The sequence below is a fragment of the Podarcis vaucheri genome, assembly GCF_965113315.1.
Source record: "Podarcis vaucheri genome assembly, chromosome: 3".
NCBI lineage: Eukaryota > Metazoa > Chordata > Lepidosauria > Squamata > Lacertidae > Podarcis > Podarcis vaucheri.
The window spans coordinates 32,864,623-32,889,823 of NC_138761.1; the positions used below are offsets into that span (position 1 = coordinate 32,864,623).

At 40.4% G+C, this 25,201-nt stretch overlaps 1 protein-coding gene across 9 annotated transcripts in view; it reads left to right on the plus strand.

Annotated features, from left to right (window-relative positions):
• Positions 1-10,453: 10,453 nt before the first annotated feature.
• DNAH14 (dynein axonemal heavy chain 14) overlaps positions 10,454-25,201 on the plus strand; it is a 149,195-nt gene continuing 134,447 nt past the window's right edge. For 6 of the 9 annotated variants that reach the window (XR_014218161.1, XR_014218162.1, XM_082217166.1 and 3 more), the window contains exons 1-11: positions 10,477-10,660; positions 12,363-12,527; positions 15,178-15,284; positions 16,479-16,675; positions 17,155-17,289; positions 18,690-18,823; positions 19,713-19,877; positions 21,563-21,675; positions 22,360-22,422; positions 23,370-23,508; positions 24,827-24,962. Coding sequence is in view for 7 of the 9 variants with exons in the window: in XM_082217166.1 (XP_082073292.1) it covers positions 12,384-12,527; positions 15,178-15,284; positions 16,479-16,675; positions 17,155-17,289; positions 18,690-18,823; positions 19,713-19,877; positions 21,563-21,675; positions 22,360-22,422; positions 23,370-23,508; positions 24,827-24,962 (1,333 nt within the window). In the remaining 2 variants the exon portion in view is untranslated. Of the gene's footprint in view, positions 10,661-11,147; positions 11,168-12,362; positions 12,528-15,177; positions 15,285-16,478; positions 16,676-17,154; positions 17,290-18,689; positions 18,824-19,712; positions 19,878-21,562; positions 21,676-22,359; positions 22,423-23,369; positions 23,509-24,826; positions 24,963-25,201 lie in introns of those variants that run through there. The other 3 variants (XM_082217167.1, XM_082217169.1, XM_082217168.1) reach the window with 3 other exon arrangements.

Sequence of the window (25,201 nt, forward strand, 5' to 3'; positions counted from 1 at the left end):
TAATTATGTACTTTTGTTTGATTCCTGTAGTTTATGTAACAAGAAACTGGAGAAATAGTTTCATTTAATTGAGTATAAGGTACACAGCTTCTTTATTTGTCGTTATTATTTAACACAGCACTTTTAAATTAAATGAAGACCTGTTAATGAGTAACTGGGGATATTTTATCCATGTTGGCATCTTCATCTGACATGACAGTGACTATTTCCTCTCCTGTCCAGTCCATTACTGACACAAGACCTCGAGGAGCGGACTTCCGGGTTGGCGCGATCGACTAATGGCGGATTCCCTCTGAGCTCCGGAGGGAATCAGCTCCGTATGATCGGGTCTTGCCGCTGCGGCGACGCGGGGACCCTTAAAAATCACAGGCGGGGAAGCCTGTGAACCTGGTGACTCGGCGGGCACCATTTGCGCCCCCCCGGCCCGTGAAGGAGCCTTTTTAAAGGCTTCAGAATGGGGGACAGGGTGAGCGGCGTGGTGCTGTGAGTCGACTGCTTCTCCTACGGAGTGAAGCCGCATGCCATGGTTGGAGAGCGCTGACTTCTTCTTGTGAACAATTGGACTCTAAAGCAGCAACCCGTGAGTAGTACGGAAATTGGACTTTCAAGGGAATTTTTTTTTGTTGAATTAGGCACGATTGGGGAAGGCGTAAACAGGAAGTCCGTCTCCCCGTCTTATAAATAATCCAAAGCAAGGACTAACTAACTAAGGTCAAGAGGATTTTTTCCTTCTTATTGGGAAAAAGATATTAATTTCACGATTTGGCAGTTTAAGTAATTTTTACTGGAGGACAAGAGTTAATTTTTGGAGCTGAAGTGTCACCCCCCCCCCCGGACCCGGGAGTGATCCGCGAGAAAGCCTGTTGGAGAGATATCGAAGAGCTTGACAGCTGTCAAACTAGCTGTCAAGACGGAAAAAGCGATCCTTGTTTTCTGTCTCTGCTGGATATATTTGTTACAATTTGGTTATATTTTATTGAAAACAAGGAAGAACCAATACAAACTAACTTGATTTTTGGATTTGAACCGGATGGAATACTAAGTAACCAAAATCCCTCTAGAGGGGGTTTTGGGACATTACAAGAATGGCTGAAGGAGGGAAAACTCAAGCTAAATTGGACAGAATTTTCTTTCTCTTGGGAAAGTTACAACGCCAAATTGATGTTTTGGCTACTAACGTTGCAACCCTGGACTTAACAGTAAACAAGTGCATTGAACTTGATAAGGACTTGATCCAGGAAGTTAATGCAGCTGGACAAGAGGAGAAAGTTGAGAACTTTGAGAGTGTGGAGAAAGAGACATATGTTGTTTCTGAGGAAAGGGAAGGAGGAGATGTGGTGCTGCAGATGACAAAGGAGAGCCAGAGTCCTGACATGATGGCTACAAATGAAAATAAGAATTGGATGATGAAAACCTGGTCCAAATTGGAGACTGAAGAATGGCGAGATCTCTATATGTGGAGATCTGAAGATCTAAGGGTTATAAATCTGATCAAGGTGAAAGCTGGAGCTTTGGGGACATTTGGACTTGAAAGGAGTAAGAAACAAGATTTGGGCTCCACTTTAAAGTATGGTGGTCTGGCTGGAGGAAGCATTGTCCCCATTGGATTAGAGCATCTCCGAGATCTGGTGTTTAATATTAAGGACTACCAAAAATCCGGCAGAGAGGAACTGAGAGACAATTAAGGGCCTCGGATGTGAGATCTCCAGGCTGATAACAGACTAAGACTGATGGACATTTGTTGGGGATTGAAACCGGGAAAGGGGATGGGGTGGGGTTTGGGGATCCAAAGGGTGTATAAATATAATTTGTCTTTTTCTTTTATTCTGTTTTGACATCAGTATGAAAAGTGGGGAATTTGTGGAAAGGAATTTGGGCTGACTTTAGAAAAAAGGATTTAAGAATGAGTACTGAGATATAAATTTTGAGGCTTATAAGGTAAAATTGGTTTTTTTAAATGAATTAAGTATAAAAAGGTTAAGAACTGGGGATACGAACTTGTTGAATTTACAATTCGAATGGGAATATAAGAAGGGGAGGTGTGGGGAAGTCAGGGAAAGATGTTATAGAAAATAAGGATTGCAAATTGTATATGTTTTTAATTTTTCTTTTTGTCTTTTCTTTTTGGCTTTTTAAAATGGAAAATTCCTAATAAATATTTAATAATAATAAAAAGACCTCGAGGAGCACATCCATTGCCACATTTGCAAACATAAAAGGGGAAGACAGGGGCTGTTGAAAGTGACCATTCACTGCCCAATATGGCTGAAACACGTTTACTCAGAAGTAAGTTGGATTGCATGATTGGAGACGGTATATCGGGCACAGAGTCAACTGTTGTATTCCGATCCTGCCGTGCAGATTCAAGATTCCCCTCTTGGGGGGCACCTTCGACTATGACCCTAAACCAGGTAAGTCAGGAGTTAATCCAGGAAGTTCAACAGGCTTTGCTTCTCACCTTTGGAGACTAGGATGCTATGCACGCTTCCGTGGGCGGAAGGAAGCCCCTGCGGACACACCTTCAATAAACCCCTTTGGGCTGCCAAAAAGACACACCTGGGTGCAAAGCCTGCAGGGAGGCGTCAAAGCCCTCTTTCATTGACTGTATGCACAACATCCCCTCAAAGCGCCGCCCGCCCCAGTCCTGGCACTCAGAGCTCTCGCAGGGGTCACCTACCACTTTATTGACGTCCCCTGAAAAGCTTAGGCGTCCCCTTTCTGTCTGCTGCGGGAGGGAGCTTCTCTCAGGACACACAGGCATCCAATTTGGGTTAACCCGGTTCAGATGGACCTAATTGGGGCCAATCCGGTTCAGCCCTTTGTATTCTTCAGGGAGGATAGCTACAGACTCAACCGGTCCTCGGTTTGAGAAGGGGCTGCTGCTGGGGCTTCTAGGTTGCTGAGTCCACCGCGAGGATCCGCAGTAAGTGTTGATTTTTTTCTCCCTGTGCTCTGCAATGGAAATGTTACAGCTCTGTTTGCTCAACAGTTTCACTTTTTATTCTTGAAAAATTGTGAGTTCCTCTAATCTCCATCCCTGTCAAACTATGGGGGGTGCCCGTTACCTTTGAATTCAGACTTACTTTCCCCCATGGGCTCTGTGGGGGTGCCCAGGGGGGAGGGGAGAAATGGGGAGCTGCCACTGAGACTGGGGTCTTCTGGTTCATGAAGGCAGTTGTTTGTGAAGAAGGGAGTGGGGGTGTCTTAGGGAAAGTGGGGCAGGATGGCTAGGTGGCGTGGTCCATTGTGGTCTAGTTGACCCCATCACTGCCCCTGGTGTGAGTGACAAGGAGGGCAGTGCGTGAATGTGGGTACAGGAGGAGAGGCTGAGGCACTGGAGCTGTGAGGGGGATCCAGGTTTTACCCCCATGAGAAAAGAGATGTGGCTTGGGGGCAAGATAGGGGCCCTATATTGGCCTGATGAGGGCTCCCGGAAGGGGTCCCAAGAATGAAAGAGGGCAGAGGAAATGGATGAAAGTGCCAGAACAACTTGAGGTGATACAGAAACGTTTAGACTAGCTCAAAATCATAAAAAGTGCTAGTTAAAAAAAAGGGGAAGCTCCACAAAGAAACACACACACATTGGGAAACTCACATGGTATAATTTAGTTCAGATGCCTCGGACACTACCATTTAAGCAGTCTGCAAATTGTCTAATTAAATGATACCATGTGTTGATTATAGCTCCCAGAGAATATGGGAAGTAAGGGTTTGTCCATCTGTTTTCATAGAAGCTAGAGATAGCTGTGAGGCTCCCAATATGCCTGTTTGTCCGTGGATCTTCCCATTTTTCATTAAACTAGCTCTAACTTAGTGCACAAATTTTCAAAAACTTTAAATGTTGAGGTGACCTGAATACACCTTTGGTCACTCTTTCCTGTTCTTTGTCGTCCTTTGCAGTGCTGCCATTCTGTGGCCCGCAGGAAGCAGCAGAGGGTCTTGCACCACTTTCCACCTGCACACCTTCACTTGATGGATCAAACATGGTGTAGTGGCAGAATCGTAGCCCTCAGCTGACTCTCCGTTATCGCGAACGCAAAAAGCCCCTCCGAAACTTGAACAAGAGGCAGCCTGCACGCTTCCTTCACGCGTCTGGATGCGACCCTCTTGCAGATTCAGGTGTTTTGCTAGGGTCGCCCACTTCTCATAGGTGGGATGCTACAAAAGTTGTGATGATTGCTACGAGGTAGGCAAAAGCCAAATGGCCAGTGCCAGTTTGCCAGATGGAAAAAATCCTACCAGGTCCCTCAACAGTGATCAACCGAGGTCCATAGTAAGGCTAATGCTGAAACCTGAAAAGAGGGAGGGAGGGCGGGAGATCCAGAAAGGCAAGCCAGAGGAAGCTCCTTGGCTCGCACCAGAGTTTAAATAGCTCCAGCCCCGCCCCCCAGCCAGCCGGATTGGCCGGCCGGGCCAATGACGTGGCTGGGACCTCCTGATGACACAGGACATTCCCCACGTCCCGACACCAGCGGGAGGCCATGGAGTCCGACCGCAACCCTGCCCCACGTGGATTTGGGGTGAAAGGTCCATTGAACTCAGTAGGACTTCCTTCTAATTATGGAAAGGATTGGGCTCCATGACTAAAAATTCAGATTACTTTACTAGCTAGTGAGCCTATTGAATAAACTGATCAGAAATATGCTATTACTGTCAGATCCACTCTGTTATATATTGCTTTGGGTTCTATGCTGAGTACGTGACAGCAGAAAGTGAGAATCTGGCCAGAGAAATCTTATTACGAATAATCCTTTGAAGAGAAGACTGTGCTGTGCTATTTTTATGGTATTAATATGTTAATGACTTCAAGGCTTTGCTTGTATATTAAGAGGGAAAATCTGAATACATATTTGTAATGCAGTGCCGTAAGCTAGTGGCATAATAATAATGTACAGATATAGCATTACAGTTAAATACTGATATCTTAATGTTCAACTGTTGCCATTTCATTATTTTTCATTTTAAAAGTAGCCAAATTATCTTTTGTTTTGCATATAAAAATGGTTTTTCATAATAGAATTGTGGGTTTCACATACCTTTGTATGTTGGTGAGGCATTTTTTATACGCTCTCCCAATGAAAATGATTTACCAGTATTCTAGGCCTTCAGTTTAAGACCTTGTTGAATACATACCCAGCTAATGAGATACATGAGTGTAAGCAAGGCTTTGGGCATATACCATTGGCAGAATAAGGAACCACAGATGTAAATCAGTTGCTCATTCCAATGCACATCTAAATATATGGATTCTGTCGGGTCACAATGCACCATATTTCAATATTATGTGTATTCAAATGTGCATCCTGATTCACATTCTGTCTTTTTAAAAGTCCAACAATATCTAGATCAAGGCATGCCATTTAATCATATCTGTAGTCTTAATGGTGAACTTTTAACCTTGCATGTAGCAATTCTGTTTGAGCTATAAATTAGTAAGACATCCTATTTGGACTGATTTTCAGTGGCCATGGGCCAATTTTAGCTCAAAAGATATGAAAAGGAATTCACATTTTGTACTATTAAAATTTGTCACTTCAGCCAATTTGAAAACTAGCAGCGCAACTCCAGCTTTTTATTCCCTTTTTAGTCATAATAATTGGACCCCTGATAATTCAGGACTTTAACCTTGTATTGGGCCATTCTGAGTTAAACTGTTTATATCTTCAGTGGAATACTATATTCATCCATGGGAGAACCTGACTCACAGCTTTGTACATTAAATATGACCTTTCTCTTGCTACTGGTGGCTAAAGAAGCCACCTTTGTGAATAAAATGTCTTAAAGCTTCCATTTATGAGGAAAATGTTCGCATTTATTCAGCTGAAGTTACTGTTCTCCAGTCCTCAAGAGGATTAACTAAATTGGTAACAATAGACTAACTCCTTCCTCTTCTTTCTGGTTTGATGAAGTTATCACATATCACCTGGGTCTGAATGTGCAGCACATGATTTCTCTGTGGGATTTTAGCTGATTGAGTGTGATGATATGTATCTGTACATTCCAGTTTCTTGTCTTTCTGCTGATAAGCCGATAACCTGCTTAGCAGATACTGTTCTAGATTATTATTAAAAGTTAGAATGTCACACTGCCATTCTGAATTAGTTTCTTTTTATAAAGCATAATAATGTGCACTTCTGTTATACTTTCCATGTATTCCACAAGTACATTCTATTGAAAAGATGTTTACAACATGATCCAGCAGACACTAAGGACATTTAAGTCTTATTGAGTTCATTGAGAAGGGATGTGCATATAACTTTCACATTAAAATACATGTAAATTAAAAGTACTTAGCTTTGACTAGATCATGCCCATAATCTTTTTAAAAAGCAGCTGACAGATACAATCTGTAGAAAGGTTTATCCTTTTTAAATTACATTAACTTAAAGCAGTCCTTTATATGAAAGTTATTTGTAACAAACTTTTGCCTCAACTCCTTGAGATGATCGCAGATTAAAAACTGAATAGGCAGACTGATAATTGCAGTTTTTGCTGCAAAAGACTAACATGACTACTCCACTGGAATTAACTCTGTCTGTATTTTAAGGGAGATATTAAAAAGCGTTCACTCTCTTGACCGTATAAAGATGCTTTAACGGCAGTTTTGTAAATAAATCTGTGCAACAGTGAGAAGCAGATGAGCCCATCAGTATGTAGTTTAGGTTTTTGTCATGGTATATTAAATATGTGAGCATAGTTCCTTAGTGTGACATTTGTTCCTGATTCATCCAGTCAGGCTTGATTAAAATAAATGCCTCTGCAAATTTCATATTTGGACTTAAGCATTTCAGATTAACAAATCAAAGATTTGTCACTATTTAAATCTTTGGGATGCCCACATGAGGATAAACCAAGCATGGATTAACCAGATCTGAGCTGACTTTTTACATACTGTTTCAGATTTTCAACAGTCTGGGAGTTTAGATAAGATGACCTTAAAATATACAATATTAGGTTACTTTAATTATGGACACATTTTACAGTTTATAAGTCACTAGTATGTAAGTACTATCTATATATTGAGGAGTTAAGAGAAAATTCACACATGGTTAGTCATTTAAGGCACACAATCCTTCCCTGCTCATGTCTGTAGCATCCCTTTGTGGAGGTCTGGATTGTTTCCCATCTTCCCATCTACCACCTTCTTTGTATACTGCAAGCCACAAAGATCTAGAGAGAGATCTGGAGATAGAAACGAGAAGTGTGAACATTTCCTGGAACTGTCCTTTGCCTGCTTCCATTCACACCAATAAAGTTGTGGTCTTTCAACCCATGAATGAGTCAACTGAACTTATTTTCATTGCTGTGAGGGGATGTGGAGAGCACATTCTGCAATTGCTACACAATTAATATTGTGTTTATTATATTGGCATGGGTGAAATAGGATGTTTGGGTTTTTTCCCACCTCTTCAGTCAGTCATGGGATAAATAATAATATTCTATTCTATTCCTGATCTTTAGGAGAGAGTTCCCATGCTGACATCGTCAAAACAGCAGCCCCCATATGCAAGAAGGTCTTGGCAGATTTGGGGAATCTCAAGGAATCTCAGGGTAGTGAGAGCTGGACCATAAAGAAGGCTGATGGCCAAAGAATTGATGCTTTTGAATTATGGTGCTGGAGGAGACTTTTGAGAATCCCATGGACTGCAAGAAGATCAAACCTATACATTCTTATGGAAATTAGCCCTGAGTGCTCACTGGAAGGACAGATCCTGAAGCTGAGGCTCCAATACTTTGGCCCCATCATGAGAAGACTCCCTGGAAAAGACCCTGATGCTGGGAAAGACTGAGGGCACTAGGAGAAGGGGACGAAAGAGGACGAGATGGTTGGACAGTGTTCTCGAAGCTACTAGCATGAGTTTGACCAAACTGCGGGAGGCAGCGGAAGACAGGAGTGCCCAGCGTGCTCTGGTCCATGGGGTCACGAAGAGTCGGACACGACTAAACGACTAAACAACAGCAAGGTTTGCAGCAGTACAGAATATATTTAGAAAGGGGGAGGGAAACCGTAAAAAAAGGAGAAACCTGACAAACAGCATGGATATTGAGAGTGCACAGTGGAAGCAGAATGTTGACTGAACTTTGGGTGGTATTGGGTACCAGTGATTCCAGACACATGTACCCAGGCGAACCCAAAAGTTTCTAGCAGAGTTCCTGCTTTTTCTCAGTTATTTTAAAAATGTTTTAAATTCCGTAAGGACTCTTAAATTCCAAAGTAAGTACACTTCATTGTCTATATTGCAAGGTTCACATATTGCAAGTATTTCACACGAAGTACTTCAGGTCAGGTGCTAAGTGGTTTATAACCCTCCAACGTTGTTCAGCAGTGTTAGACTCCAACTGAACATTGGGCTGAAGCTGATACTGGACTGTACAACAACCCTGCAATGTTGTCCGTTGCTTTAACACCCACATTGCAGGCTGGGCTGAGTGCTGCACACTACAACTCTGCAATGTGGCACACTGTTAATATTGCAGGTCAGAGATAAGGCTGAAGCTGGTTTAGATTTCCAGTCAAAAATACCCCAAACCTCTCAGATACCAACAAAGGTTAATTTACTTAAATCTCCCATTCAGACCTCCTCAGCAGGCAAAAAAAACCCTAGCTGCACGGAGAAGTCTCATGTTCCAAAGCCATGCATGAAGACTGGCTGCACTTTTAAATGCTCAAAAAGTGAATTCAAACCATATAATCAGAAAGCCCTTATACAAAGTATGGGCAAATTATTGATGGCTACTGGAACCAAAGATACCCTGGTGTGTGTCTCCACTAGAGGTATTAGTGGTAAAAAGAATAAATATGGAAAAGAAATGGCCAACATACCAACCATTACAAACAAAAGAGCAGGGAGTTGTAAAACTAAAACCATACGAAGAGATTAAGGACTATTGCAATAGTTGGTTACAATATTATCAAATAGTGCACCTGTTTAACCAAGATAAAAAAAACAGGTTTTGAACAGAAAACTTCTAAACTGCAAAGTGAACTACTGCAGTCAAATAAAAAAATTATATTGAAAATGTACCACCTACTCCTTGAATGGGAAAAGTAATAAAAGAAACAACGATAAAGTGGCCACAAGATCTGGGCAAGCCAATACATTTGGATAGGTGGGGGAAATTATGTTTTGTTTTTTTAAAATATTTTTTATTGCTTCTTTCCAGGCACAGATATGTCATCAAATGTACAACAAAAGCAACGTTACAGAAAAAGGAAAAGAAAAAGTTAGAGAAAGAATTCATCTTTCCAAAACAATTTTTCATGATCAACCGGACTTCCCCACATCTTCCCCACCCTGCATTCTTTACAATAAAAATAACAGCAAATTGTTACCTTGTTTCATGCGTTTTTTGTACTTTCAATTAATTATATTTTAGGTTTAAAGTACTTATTGTCAAGTTATTTTTCCCCCCAAAATAAATCATAAAAGTTACTCTAAACTTTGGTAATTTCATAATTATACCTTAGTTTCCCCATCTTCAAATTTTGTTGCTGAAGCTAATCTTTCCCAACCTTGCAAATTCTCAACATTCATATAGCTTATAATGTTTTTGTAAATAGTCCTTAAATTTTTTCCAGTCCTCTTCTATTGTTTCTTCTCCCAGATCTCGGATTCTGCCAGTCATTTCAGCCAACTCCATGTAGTCCATCAGCTGCGTATGCCACTCTTCCAGCGTGGGTAAATCTTGTGTCTTCCAGTGTTTAGCAATAAGAATTCTTGCTGCTGTAGTTGCATATAGAAAGAAAGTTCTGTCCTTCTTTAACACTTTCTGGCCGACAATGCCCAGGAGGAAGGCCTCTGGTTTCTTGTGAAAGGTATACTTAAATACCTTTTTTAACTCATTATATATCATTTCCCAGAAGGCCTTCAGATAGGTGGGGGAAATTATGGAGTGTTGAATAATGTATATGGTTTGATAATTTGTTATGTGGAAATTGAGCAATAAAAAAATAAAATTTTAGTGGGACAGTCCAAAAAAGAAAAGAATGTGATATAAATGTAAATTGGCTGACGATTGTGCTTGTAACTTGAAATATTTTGAATGATTGTGGTTGTAAGTTTAAGTATTTATTTTTTAAAAAAAAGTGAATTCAGAGCTGTAATATTTTGATATTTTAATGTAAAAATGTGAAGCAACAATGCAGTTAGATTCAAAGACCGAAGTCCCTGTTCCAACACTTGTTTTCAGTCTGGTCTGCCAGTCATAGGTTACCAGGGCTGGTTCACCCATGAGGCAAGGTGAGGCACCTGCCTTAGCCGGCGGGATGCATAAGGGCAGCAGATCCCAATGTCGATCTTTATTCCTGATGTTGATCTTCACTCTCCCCTCCTTCCCTGGCTCTTGGAACTGACGTCCAGGAGCCACAGTGGATTCCACTCGCGCCCTTGAAGGGCGGCCAATCACAGGCGGAGAAGGGGCGGGGCCTATTTCACCGTTGGAATAACGGTCACTTCCTTCAGCCTCGGTGGGGCGGGTTTTACCAGCTGGTCCCTCTGAGAGCAGGGGTGAGCCTTTCTGCCCACTGGCCTGGTCACTAGAAAGAGACTCAATATTAACGCAGCCATTCTTAAGGAAGGAGCAGCCGCGAAGAGCTTCTGTTGTTTCCATACCGGAGAAACACACGACCCCTTCCTTCTCTCCCCACCATCCTTCGTAGGTCGGTGAGAGGAGAGGGACTGGGAGACTTTCCTCAGGTTATGTGGGGTGAGAGACGGGCGAAGCATTAAGGACAATATTTACAGGCTTCTCCCCTTCTCCTTTAAGGGAGGCATGTGATCCTTGATAAAGTTAATTTTTTGAAGAATATATCAGGGGCAGGACAGCCCCCTAACTCCACATCTACTTCCTGCCTTTGCCACAGTAGCAAGGCTATTGCCCTTCTGCTCTGGGCGCAGCAAAAAATCCAAAACCATCTTGGAAGGGATTTTTTTCCTTTTTGCCTGTTTGTTCTTGGTTCCTTCTCCCCGCTCCCTTCCTTTATCTCCGCCAGGTTTTCACTCTCTCCTGGTTCCATAGACCTCTATATTCCTCCCGCCCTGCCGCTTCATTTCTATGCCTAATTTTCCAGGACTACAAGCTTTTTGGAGGCCTTTGGTCTTCTGTAGCCTCGGAAAGGGCTGAAACATACAGTACCAACATTTGCTTCTGCAGTTCAAAAGCCAAGGTTAAAAGCTGTAAGGGGGAGCTTTTTAATACAGCAGGGAGATGGGAGGTATTTGAAAACAGATGATCCTTTTTTGAATTTCTGCCTGTTTTGCAGGTCTTTTAAATTCAAAAACAAATGGGAAACCTGACAGGAAAGAGGTTGCCTGCCTAATGTGACTCAATGAGAAAACCAAATGTTGTAAAGCTTTGGATGTGTTTTATGTATTTTTAAATAGATTTGCATGTAGTTTCGCTTGCACCGTGGGTTGAAGCCCCCCCCCCATAATTTTGTACAGGTATTGCATAGAGATAGGTCAAATAGGTTAGAGGTGTATGGAGCGTTAGCCTTTTAAAGGCAGGCTGAGATGTAAATAGCCTGAGTCAAAACAATAGCTTTTATCATATGTCATAGATACTCTGCAAGCTCAGTATAAGTTTTCAGTTATGGCCATTTGAAAAATATTTCTGTTTTAAGGTATCTCATAGTTTCACAGCTGTGTAAATTACCAGCATAAATGACTTGTAAGAACATAAGTGCCAACTCCTAGGGGCCAAGGTCCCTTCGGACCCCCCCCCCCAAGTTGTTAGGCATTGCTGTGGGCATAGCCAAGGGTTGGGGTAGAGAGGTGCCCCCAACTCAAGTAAATAAATAAAAGTACTTAACTAACTGAGAAGAGAAGACTCCCTGGAAAAGACAGTAATGTTGGGAAAGATGGGGGGCACAAGGAGAAGGGGACGACAGAGGATGAGATGGTTGGACAGTGTTCTCGAAGCTAGCAGCATGAGTTTGACCAAACTGCGGCAGGCAGTGGAAGACAGGAGTGCCTGGCGTGCTCTGGTTCATGGGGTCATGAAGAGTCGGACACGACTAAACGACTAAACAACAACAACAACACTTAACTGACACCCGCCCCCAATAAATCGTGGGTATGCCCATGGGCATTGCCATTCAAATGGTGTGCATGCACAGCGTTTTATGATTGATTATGCAGACACCCCCCCCCTATTTTATTCAAGCTGGCACCCTTGGTCATTGTCATTCTTATATAAGATACATATTTTAATAAAAATTATGACAAGCAAAACCTCAGGGTTTTTTTAAAAAAGTTGCCACTATAAATGGGGAGTATAATGTCTTCTGGCAATAAAGGAAAATATCATTGAAAACAGGTTGCCACATTTCAAAAATAATATGATAACTCTCTTGGCAATAGGACCAAAGATACCAATCCAAGATGGATAAAAAGAAAAGAGGACGTCAAAAATCACTGGTATCTCGTCTCCAGCTTACACCAGAGAATACTAAAGTACCACATATGGTTGAAGGAAAGTTTATTAAGCCCAAACAAGCTTCTATGGAAGATGTGAGACCGCTGGCAGTGAGATTCTATAATTTTTTAATTTGTACACTGAGTAGCAGTTGATTGTTAATTTCTAGTGTTTTATAGTATCTTCTTTTAGTGGCTTATCTGGAAACAAGCAGTAGCAATGCATTTAAAATTAAGGTGTTTTAATTGTAAGTAAAGCAAAGCTAGTTCCCTTGCCAAATGTAAGATGTTAAGTTACTGATGAGACATAAACTGGAGTTTACCCTGCACAAGCTGAAATGGATTCATGTGATTAGACTATCTAGTGGAATGGTATATAATGACTTGTGATGAATTGTATTATTCATATTCCAGCTATAGTCTTTCCTGGAGAAGATGAGCTGCAATGTCTTCTATATGGACTGCACTCAGAGATGGTCTGGAAGATTCAATTGGTCTAAAATATGGCAGACTGACTTTTGTCTGGTGCTCACAGGTTGGAGCATATAACTCCAATCTCACTGAGGCTTCACTAGCTGTCTTTTTGTTTTCCAACACAATTCATAGTGCCGGTTCTAGCTTTTCCCATATAGCCATAAGTAGTTAAGGAGCAGGTAACCTTCAGGACCTAAGATCAAACTCAGAGGCCTTTGTCTCATTGCCTTTTCATGATACGGTATTCAGATCGTGAGCATGAGAGTCAGATGTTTCTGTGGAGGTTCTATGGTTCTGGAATATTCTTCCAGCTGAAAACTATCAGAATCTCTCTGTTTCATCAAAACTCATGTTTCAATGTACCTTTAATATGAAAACATTTTGTTCAGCTCTGCTTCACTTGCTGTTATACCGTATTTACGCAAATCTAATGCACCATCGAATCTACTGCGCGCCTCAAATTTCAAAACCTTGAAACCAAAAAGGTATTTGCTAGTGAATGTAAATATGCCATCAAATCTAATTCGCACCCTAATTTTCATTACGTAATTTGGCCAAAATAGGTGTGCATTACATCCAAGTAAATAGAGTAAGACTTGGGGTGAGCATAGTATTCCTGTGTTCTTCCCTGTCCTCCTCAAAAAATTATCTGTGCAGTACGTCTGAGAGACTTGATTTCAGCACTGATATAAAGATGCGTGCTTTCCCTTTATACTATCTTGAGCAGGGATGTAGTTTGGTTTTTTAAAAATGTGCTCTTGAATGAGAATGAGTATCCTAGTGCAGGTGGCATAACTGTAGTGAATGGTTGACTATACAGTGGTACCTCGGGTTACATAAGCTTCAGGTTACATACGCTTCAGGTTACAGACTCCGCTGACCCAGAAATAGTACCTCGCGTTAAGAACTTTGCTTCAGGATGAGAACAGAAATCGTGCTCCGGCAGCAGCGGGAGGCCCCATTAGCTAAAGTGGTGCTTCAGGTTAAGAAGAGTTTCAGGTTAAGAACAGACTTCTGGAACGAATTAAGTACTTAACCCGAGGTACCACTGTAATGCTAAAGTGCATAATCAGTGGCGCCATCTATAGGGGCAACAGCACCCACAATATTTTGTGCTGTGAAAAAAAACTGGGCCCTGAGGAAGTGCCGTCCCAGGCCCAGCTTTTCTTACGGTGCACATGCATGCATGCTGCGTTGCGAAGTTATGGCATGCAGTGCAGCACGTTGTGCACCCACAGTCAGGGATCTAAGTTGGCACCCTTGTGCTTAATGTTGGCTACATTGCCTTTCATTCCAGTTCTGACACAGTAATGTTGTCACTGGTTTTTCTTATCCAGTTGTTTCCAGCTGGGATTCCTTCTTTTTAAAAATATTTTTTATTAAATGTTTAACAACAAGCATCACTTTCCCAAAATAAGAGCTATAAAACAGCAACTTAAATTTCCATAATAGTAACCACACAATAACTGATTTTGTGTTATGTCAATAAAATATACAAGATCATAAAAGATTGCAACAAACTAAGCAAAAGACAAACAATATATATTAAATCATGATACATATAAAAAATGAAACACACCCAAGATAATAGTGCAAAATCTTAAAATATATACTGCTTTGAGATGGATTGAAGTGATATAAATAATTAAACTTTTATTCAAAATATTCATATGGAGACAGCACCACCTAGTGATATAAGAGATGTTATAAAAAGTAGATTATATATATATAATTTTATATATATATATAAAAACAAAAATCCCCTTTTCCCACAGGGGAGCCTAGTTCACCAAAGAAGGTGGGGGTAGGGTAGGAAAGTTACGTCAACCATACAGTACAAACAGCTGTTGCCAGAAGATTGCCATATTCGGTTGTACTCATAAAATCTATACGGTCTACCCAAGTTGCAGTAAAATTGTCTTCTTAAATTTGTCCTTGTGCAAGTCTATGGTTGCCATACATCCGGGAAATCCCGGACATGTCCTGTGGGGGGGGGGCAACATGCCCATCTGGGGAGATTTTTACATTTTAATGAAAATGTCCGGGTTTTAGGGGGTGGGGTTAAATTTATTTATTGCCTCAGGTGGCTCTGCATGCACGGGTTTGGCAGCTCTGTGCACCTGCACACCTCTTTCCCTGGCTCAGGCTGGCAGCAGCTCAGGCTGTCCTCTTTTTTGCTCTTCAAGAAATGGCAACACTATGCAAGTCTCAATCTATTCACCATTTTTTCCAGTAATTCAAGCTGCCATACCTCTTTATACCAGTTTGTAACATTCACTCCTTCCAGGTTTCATCTGCGATTCCATCTGAGCTTCGCACAGCTGTTTACAGAGCAGAGGGCTCAAAAAAACACAAAGTCAAAGCAGAAGAAGGCAAAATGGGTTTTGCATATGTGTACGTAAACTTTCTATTGTCTACGTTCTGCTTAGGATTTAGCTTGTTGTTCTTTTCCTCTTTTTAACTGTTCCTCCTCTTTTTTTATTTGATAGTGTGTCTCTGTAAAGCACAAGCAGGGAGCTGATCTACACGGAAGGAATTTAGTAGTAAGCTGGCCATCCATCACCTTGTAGTGTCTCTTAGATTTATATCAGATACCATTACAGTATCTGGATTCAAGAGTCTTTCAGACTCTGGTCAGCACTGTTTCTTAAAACATAGATGTAGCAGACTATTCATTTATTTCAGTGATCAATGAAAGTATTACTTAAGGGAAACAGATCTGTTTATCTAAATAATATATGCATTCATATAAGCTTCAAAAGACACAAACACTGGATGGAGTTATCTTGGGAAATGCATGTTTCCAAACCTGCATTTCTCGTGATAACAGGAATGTGAGGATGATGGCATTACTTACAGGAGAAAATTGTTGGGAGGATTGGAGGCTGAACTGCTTCCTGGGTTTGCTATTCCCTCAAAATGCTTCTCCATCCAGCTATTCCCCCCCCCCCCAGCTGAGATGGTTTTGGAGTGTGGCTGGGAGAAAAATAATTTAAAATGGATGGGGAAGAGATATTGGCAAGGGAGATTAGAAGGGAGGGGGGAGATTAAGCACACTTTCTGCCAATCAGTTTCCCCTGTAAGTGTCTTCTTGTTCCCCACATAAGCGTTATGAGAAAACATGAGATTGGCAGCATTCAGTTTCTTCATAGTTCATCATAATAAATTGCTTCACCCCTCCACTGCTGCTGGAACATAAGCCATGGTTTGCCTGAGTGGTTATCCAGACTTGTGGTTTGTCTCTCTCCAAACGAACCCAAGAGCTGTAACCAAGATTTTTTCTTCCCACTTGTGATTTGTTTGTGGGAACCAAACCACAAGTTTAGGTTTGACTGTAATGCTAAGTCAACTCTAGGTAGTACAGCAGCAGGAGGAGGTGAGGAATGAAGTAGCTGTGATTCTCACTTAGTGTGCCAGGATGTCGTTCATTTGCAAAGTGACATGAGAAACAGGCCAATGTTTCAGCTGAAAATTCATTTTATTTAAAAGCAGCTCCTTAATTAATACACTGGGGCATGTAAAAGTTGTTTCCATGTGCTAAAAGTATCATGTAGAATAGTTTTCAGATTTTTCTTTTTGTGTTTTTAGTTTCTCAAAAATACATAAGGAAAAGATAAAACCAATTGTTGGTCAATGTACTGAACTGACTGAATGGGATCAGCATCAGAGCATGGAATACTCTGAACTGGGAGATATGAATGATGAGAGACTTTCTTTAGTTCCTCTTCAGGAAGAATCCAGCTGTACTAGTGATGTATCAACTGATGTTTCCATTGAAAGTAAAGGTATAATGGAGAAACTAAGACTGTTATTAAATAGCTAAGCTAGTAAAAGAATTCTGAAATGGTTAAGAGTTGCAATTTCCCCCTTCTCCAATTTCTTATGCACATCTTGCAAGTGTGCAGAGATTATATAAGGAAAATCAGATTTTTCACTTGAAAATGTATGTTATTGTGTGACATGTTATGTATACACACACATACATGCACACACAAATTGCAACTGAGATGTAATTTGAGACACATTTGGGGAAGGAAGGACTAAATTTGGGGAAGGAAGGACTAAATTCAGCTCGTTTTACTGCAGTTACCAAGTTATTTTCTCTTGACAGAGATGGATGCCATTCACTCATGAGCAACAGGGAATATTATGAAGAACAAAGAATATTAAGCAGAAACTGGCAATAAGTTTCAGTAATCACATATCCTGGGCTTCTAATTAATACAGTGGTTATGTAATTAATTATATTGGTTATCTGTTCCAGGTGAAAATGAAAAATCTGAAATTCTTCCTGTTTCTACCCGTTTAAGTTGCCATAAAAAAACATGCATGAAATTTCAAGCTGGTTACGATCACAAAACTATCAGAGAGAAAAAACCTCCCTGTTACGATAAAACTGGTGTGTATATTGAAAGCCAAATGCTGTTGCCACATGCACTCTTGAAGTCAGTACTTCTGCATTTGTTTTATCCATGGGTGACTTTTGTCTGTGATGTAGCCAATGAAAAAAAAAATTACCCCAGACAAAATAATGCATTTAAGCAAAGTAATTTATGTATAATACAGTATAATTCACTGAAAAGACATCTAAATGTGACACATGCACTTTTCATCTCTCATAGTGACCCACTTTAGAATGAATAAAACACATCTAAAATCATCATAATTGAAAGTGTAATAAAACAGTTAATGCTGCAGTGCAGAATAATCCTAAACTCAGAACAATTTTGTAAGGCATCTAAACAAAACCTTCAAAAGCTTGGAAGAGAGAGGGAAAAAATCACCAAAGAAGATGTCTCATCAGCATTTTGGTCATTGTGTCTCCAGGGGGAGGGAATTCCTGCTTCAACCACTGTTTGGCAGGGAAGAAATGCAGGGGATTTTGAGAGGGTTGGCAAGAAGATTTGGGTCTGAGGAAAGATGTCAAGGAAGGAAGAGTTACTTTTCTGAGCCCTGGAGTGGTTCAGAAAAATCTGGGTTCTTCTGTTTCCTCCCCAGAAGAACTCAGATAATTTTCAAGCTAATTGAGTGCAAATTAGGGTGAGTTCACCTGTCTTTAAATATAATGATTTCTGCTTTGATTTAAGCCAGCATCCACATTAAAAAGGACTAGCATGTTTCAAACTGGGAATGTCTGTTTTGCAGAAGCGACTTGCCTCAAACCAGAAATTACTGTTTATGTAATAGAAGCACCCCATGACACCCCATGCTAAACAAGACACACCTCTTAATGGACTTAAATTAGTCATACACATTGATTTCAGTAGGTCTACAGTGTGATTAAGTTAGATCGGGGGTTGTCAACCTGGTCCCTACCCCCACTAGTGGGCGTTTCAGGATTCTAGGTGGGTGGTGGTAGGGGGTTCTACAGCACAAGCTGAATCCTCCTTCCATCAAGCACTGGTGGGAGGTAAGGAAATTTTACCATCAAGAAAGATCCATTAGTGGGCGGTAGGTAAAAAAGGTTGACTACCCCTGAGTTAGATGTATCCTTTGTGTGCATACTGTAAATAACTTACACAGACTGCCAAAGTTTAATACGTAGTCATAGTTCTATCACTTTATAATGTCATAATTTTAGAATGGCATGTGGATTTTTACACATACAAAGACTTAATCTTTGTATTTTTAATCTTTTGTTGGAAGCCGCCCAGAGTGGCTGGGGAAACCCGGCCAGATGTGCAGGGTAATATGATGATGATGATGTTATTACTGCTTTAACCAAAATTACAGGGTTTTTTGGAACATTTATAATGTTTATACACAAAATAATACTCACTACATTCTTTTCTCTTCCAGAACCAATTATTGACGATGTAGTATCTCATATTTTGAGACTGAGAGATAGACTTGGGTGGGAGACATCATTACCACGACGTGGATTTGTAGCTAAACCAGCAAATTTAGCTAATTTTCAGAAGATCACATTGCCGGTATTTACCTTTTCAGTTCAAGGCGGTTTGTTTAATTTATGTATTTAGGATTCAGTTTGGAACCTGTTGAAGTTAATGAAAATTTGTCTTTGATTTTGATGGTTCTGTATTGTGGTTGTGCGACAAAACCCTAGCAAAAAAAGCAGAGAAGTGATCCCTTGGGTTCTGGTTTTCATTAGATAGGCCGGCATGGAAGAAAGGTAACTCTAGCTAGTATTTGGTAGATGGATAACTTTTACATATTATGTCTTTCGCTTTCTATTGCACCGTAACTTAAGGACTTGGGTGGTATAATTAAATATTTTAAATCTTCCTTCTGCATTTGCTTCTTAAATGTTCTGCAGTATTGACTACAGTATTGACTAATGATTATAGATAGATAGACAGACAGATAGATAGATGAATAGATAAATCCATATGCTATCTTATTAAATAAAAGATTTCCTGTTTAGAGCTACGATTTTTGTTCTTGCTCAACACCAGCTCTACTTCCTAGGCTATTGTTTCTGGCAGTCTGATTTGGACTAACAGCACTCAAAATGAGAACTATCCACCTTAATGTTTGTATTGTGAATTGCTGGTGCTTCATAATTAATAATTATTAAGATTCTTAAGAGCTTTTCTGTTTATTTCCAAAGCCCAAAGTTTGTGAATTCACACATTGTCCAGCTACATTGATTTTAATAAGACTTATGTGTCTTTATAATCTTAGCTTAATCAGTGTTTCTCAAATTTGGGTCCTAACTGCTATTAGATTCCCATCAGCTCTAACTAGCTGGGCCCAGTGGTCTGGGATGATAGGAGTTGCAGTCCAACAACAGCTGGGGGGCCAAGTTTCAGAAACACTTGTTAAGTTCTTCATTAATTCATTCTGATTTTCTGTTATCAGAAAGGTGCATTACAGAAAGATGATGGAGAGTTTGTATATTGTCTCATAAGAAGTAGAAATGACCCTAAAGCAGACTATGATCCATATGACCTCCAAGTAGTCTCTCCAAGTATGGCCAAACAAAGTAAAGAATATTGGACTGTTACAGCTTCATATGTATCCAAGGTAAGCAACAGGGAAAAGCCTGCATAAAAATGGCTTTTCAGTTCTCTGCCTTGTTTACTGGGCTCTAAGAAATGCTGTCACAGACTTCACAGGCCTTGTGAGATCTCACAAGATCTCTGACAGTTCTGGAAGATCTTGTGCCAGCTCTGAAAGGTAAGGTTGTTCATGCAGAGGCAGTTCCAGGAGGTTGTTTTGACATTGTGTGATTTACGGGCTATTCTCCCCATACCGAACATAACCCCGCACAAGAAGCGATCCCACTGTATATCAATGAGAAATCCTCTCCACTTCCCAGTGGGGAGGAGTTGCGGTGGGCCACGTGGCCACCCACTCCCCACCGGGGGCAGGGGACTTTGTCCCCCGTTGCCTTGGGGATCCCGGCCCCATTAGAGCCCGGCCAGCCAATCTGCTGGCCGGGGGGGGGGGGGCATGGCCAGAGGTGTTTAAACGGAGCAGCGAGCCAGAGGACTTCTTCTTTGGCTTGCTTCCTCAATCTCCCTCCCCCCCTCCCTATTTTGCAGGTTAGGCAATGGCCTTGCTATGGACTTTGGTTGGTCGCCTTGGTTGTCCGAGGGGCTTGGTAGGAATTTTTCCACTTGGCAAATTGGCACTGGCCACTTGGTTTTCACCTACCTTGTAGCAATCGTCACAACTTTGTTAGGGTTGCGGTTAGGCATTGTTTGACCTTGTGTGGGGGGATGGAGGTGTGGCCATCAGCTGTCCCTCCATGCTTAAGGGTATTCTGTTAAAGGAATCCGGGGGTGTAGATCTAGCCTGAAGCCCGGCTGGGGGCTAGGGCCTTGACACGACCCCGGCGGGAACACCAGGGGGAGCTTGAGTTGGTTCGCATCGACAGGGCTCCCCCTACCGGTGGCTTACCCTTACTGGACTTCCTGCACAATGGGCAGGAATCAGATATAGTCAGGTCCAATCAAGGCCTAAGCCAATACCGCTCACATTCTGTTATTTCAATAAAGTTGTGGCCAGAATTTTGCCCAATAACATAAATCTAATATCTGTGTCCTTGTGTGAGTTATTTCCAACGAGGGGGTGGCTGCGGGGTCTCAACACGCAATTCCTGATTCCCTGTTTTCTAACAATAGCAACGATTAAAAGGCAACCTCTCACTATCCTAAATTAGGTTTCTGACACAAAGAAAGCTTGGGAGGAAACCTGGAGTAGACTTTTCTCCTGAGTTGAGTATATTTTCAGAGGCACCTTGTCCTTAATTCTTGGTGTATGTTGGCTCACCTGGGCCACAGTAAAAAAAAAAAAAAAATTAAATTCCATAAATTTAAAATCAGACAATCTGCTGTTCTACACAAAGTGTGCCTTCCAAAGCAAACGGTCTAACTGGAATTGATTGTGTACTGATGGCTGGATCTCCAAACTGAGTCAAGTGACATAATTGTGAGATTATCTAAAATCAAATGTTTCTGAATTCTAGAATCAATGGTCAGGTTTTCAGGCAAAATGATAGAATTCCTGTGTGCGACATTCTTATTTTTTTCATTAAGTAGATGTAAAAAAACATAAATAGTGGTAAGTAATGTGTTTATAGGGTGCTGGTTAATTATAAAAGAACACATCTATAGAGGTAAGAAGGGAGAAACTTCACAGTTTAAAATAAGCGGAAACAGTTAAATCTTTGAACTCCTGAAAGTAGTTTTGCTTCATTTTTCTAGTTTACTTCAGTGTGTGGAAAAGAAGAAATGGAAATAATACCAGTAATCGAGTGGTTGTGTGAAAGACAAATTTATTATGCATTACGAAGTATCGATATATGTTTTAATTTCAGGTAAGAGAGATTGTATTATATTTTCAGTACATTATAGGCTGAATCCTGGAGTGCTGTTCCTCTTACAGAAGGGCTTTTTCTGTTACAACACAATATCTTTGCATGAGAAGGGAGAATAGGAATTGAATGTTGTTCTTCAGTTTGCACAAATCTCTTGCACAAGGTTACAGTCTTTTCCACAAGTTCTCAAGATGTGTGCCTGCAAAAGGTGTTGACTACGCACATTGCACATCAGAGGAATCCTTGGGCCTGGGCAGACATTGCCAAGGTTACAGGGAGGGGGGTAGGCTGTGCACAGAGGGAATATACACAATCTTCCATGCGGACATTTCCCTATGCCAATTTACAAGGCCCATTCACAGTAAGTAACCAATGTTAGTACAGTATTTGCTCATATTCATTCTTCCCATTGTTTCTACTATTCCTCTCTAGTATCTACTGTCTCTCTCACTGCAGAATTTGCAAGTTCATTGGGAGAGATACCAGGGGTTTTTTGGGGGGTTCTTTTGCGTATGCTATTAAGTTCACAATGCTGCTGCTACTGGAGTTGAGACCTTTGAGTAGGGTCTGATATTAAATATTTACATATTTCCTTTTTGTGACAAAATTGAAGTAAACATGTGGCTCTATTATCTTTTTGTTGTGCAATCTTCCAGATCTCTTTCTCTACTATTTTCTTTCTAGAAAGAGGAAATACTTTATCACTTGGAAAAGCAATGCTAAGAGATCAAAAATAGAGAACAGCAAGTAAGTGTGAACAAAATATATTAGTGTAGACAGTTTGTGAAACTAAGGCAGCCCTGTTTAGGGAAGTTTTTAATGTTTGATGTTTTATCGCTTCTTCTTCTTCTTCTTCTTCTTATTATTATTATTTGATATTCTCTTGGGAGCTGCCCAGAGTGGCTGGGGAAACTCAGCCAAATGGGCGGAGTAGAAATAAATTATTATTATTATTACCTATCATTTCTGAAATATAGTTAGCAAATAAGCTGTGCAGTGGTTTTCATTTTCTATTACTATATTAGGTAAGTCAGAAGTTCAGATTTTTACAAAGTGTGTAGTGGCCCATTATGGTTTACAGTGGTGGGATAGGAACAGACAAGTGTACATTACACCCCTGATGGATGTAGTTAGATGGATTTTCTTAGTGTGCCCTTGGAATAATGGGTGAGACTTGTCTCGTCCGTGAATCACAAACAAATGCATCTGTGGCTGTGGCCACTGAAGCAGAGTCAGATGAAACTGTATGGCCCTGAATCCTATCTCCAGTAGGGCCGTGGCTGCCAATGACTGCAGCCATTTTTCGGAGTTCCTCAGAACCTTCTTTATGTGATTTTAAATACAGAAACTTTTTATTAACTGGTGTCATTCCCCAGCCAAAAAGAAATAATGAAGAAATGGAGGAAAATAGGTAAAGGATTAAAAGTAACATTGAGAAAATGAACAGGGTCTACCTTCATAGGATGACATATATAGTCAGAGATATAAATTCCAAATTGGAGGGGAAAGGGGGACACTATAAAGGTTATATTAGTGTGTGTGTGTGTGTTTGTACACACACACTCATTCATCCACTGCACGCACACAATTTTGGAGAATTTCCATGGCATCCCTGTTATGTCACTTAACATTTATTACTGTGAACTGAGAATCTGTATGGGTTTTATACTTAGAACTGGTTTTCTTTTTGGCAGAATGCTGTTGTATAAACGTTTGTTTCTGGCTGATGAGATATTACAAAAATGCTTGCTTTATATTCAAGCATTGTGTGAGGACGTGAGTAACACTGAGAAGCACAAATTGTCAGAAGATAAAACTATCAGTTTCATAAAGGTGAGAAGAAAAATATTTTCAGTGGATAGAAAAAGTGTAGGAAAAATATTTCCACAACTTTAAATATAATTACTTATACAGAAATATTTACTGTTGGAAGCCAGTGAAAATCTGGAAGCCAATTAAAATGTAATATAATAAAATGAATGCATTAATGTACACGGTTTCCATTTCTCAAGATTTCATCTGATAAATGATGAGGGCATTATGACCTATCAGTGTGAGAAACAAGAGAATCAGATCAAATGTATTAGTTTGTTTCTGGTTTATGTTCAGTTTTAACTAAAGTTCTGGTTTAGGTCTGGTTCAGGTTCAAGGTCATTAAGTCTGGGATTTGGCTTGTAACAACTAAATCAATTGCATCAGATCAGTTTCACAGTATGTTGCATATATGATAAAGTGATTAATATCATGCTGATCTATGTAATTCCTAATACATTATTTTAAAATATAATATTTATCTACAGTGGTGCCTCGCAAGATGAAAAGAATCTGTTCTGTGATTCTCTTCGTCTAGCGGTTTTTTCGTCTTGTGAAGCAAGCCCATTGATGGATTAGTGGATTAGCGCTATTAGCGGCTTTTAGCGGCTTATCAGATCAGCTGATAAGCGGCTTAGCGGCTTAGAAAAAGGGGGGAAGGGAAAAAAACCCGCAGGAACTCGCAAGACATTTTCGTCTTGCGAAGCAAGCCCATAGGAGATTCGTTTTGCGAAGCACCTCCAAAACGGAAAACTCTTTCATCTAGCGAGTTTTCCGTCTTGCGAGGCATTCGTCTTGCGGGGCACCACTGTATTTATTGAAAGATTTAAATGTGTTTTCTTTTTACGATAAAGACTCCATACTTGCTTCCCTGCTTCCCAGTGGAGGTTTGGTGATTCACAGACATGTAATATTAAGCCAATTTTGCAGACAGCAGCTTTCGTTAATCACCACTTAATTACATCTGTTGACAGCACCTCGACAGATGCAAATAACCAGCCACGACACTCCCCTGGAAGTCTGATAATTGATTCAATTCTCATACCCTGTATATTTATTGCTATGTTTTGTGGTCCATTATCGTGGGAAGTTAAGCAGAGAACTGCTGGTTTAAAAGGAGTGCTATCAAAGTTGATTGCTGTGTTTACATAAAGATGAACAGAATTTCACAGATTTTTAACTTTTCTCTTTTTGCATTTTAGTGCTGATGCTATGTCATTTCTTGCTTTTGCCCTTAAGGATTAATGAGGTGGTTCAATGGACACAGGATCTTGCATTAGATTTAGGGCATTTTTGGGTTATTCTATATACCGTATATTCCCCCCCTTTTTTTTCTTAGATAGACATATCCCACACATACACTTTGGATGAATTTTGTGAGGAACAATACAAACAAAGTCAACAGGCACTCACTCAGCTACAAGATTTTAAAGATAAAGTAATCAAAGTAATCCGGACCTCTTTCTTAAAGGCAGGTTCTCTTTTTTTGTACTTTAATTCTGAATATTTTAATTCTTGTATATCACTTCAACTATGTTTATTTTCCCCCCTCTAATAGCAAGAAAGAGGGCATGCTTTTGGAGTTTCTTTGTATTTTTCAAGTCTTAATGTGTATTTTATTCATTTTTTTAAGTGAAATGGAATTGTTAGATGGAGAAAGGCTGTAGTTTAGTGGCAAAGTACATGATGTGCTTTTAAAAGGTCCCCAGATTCA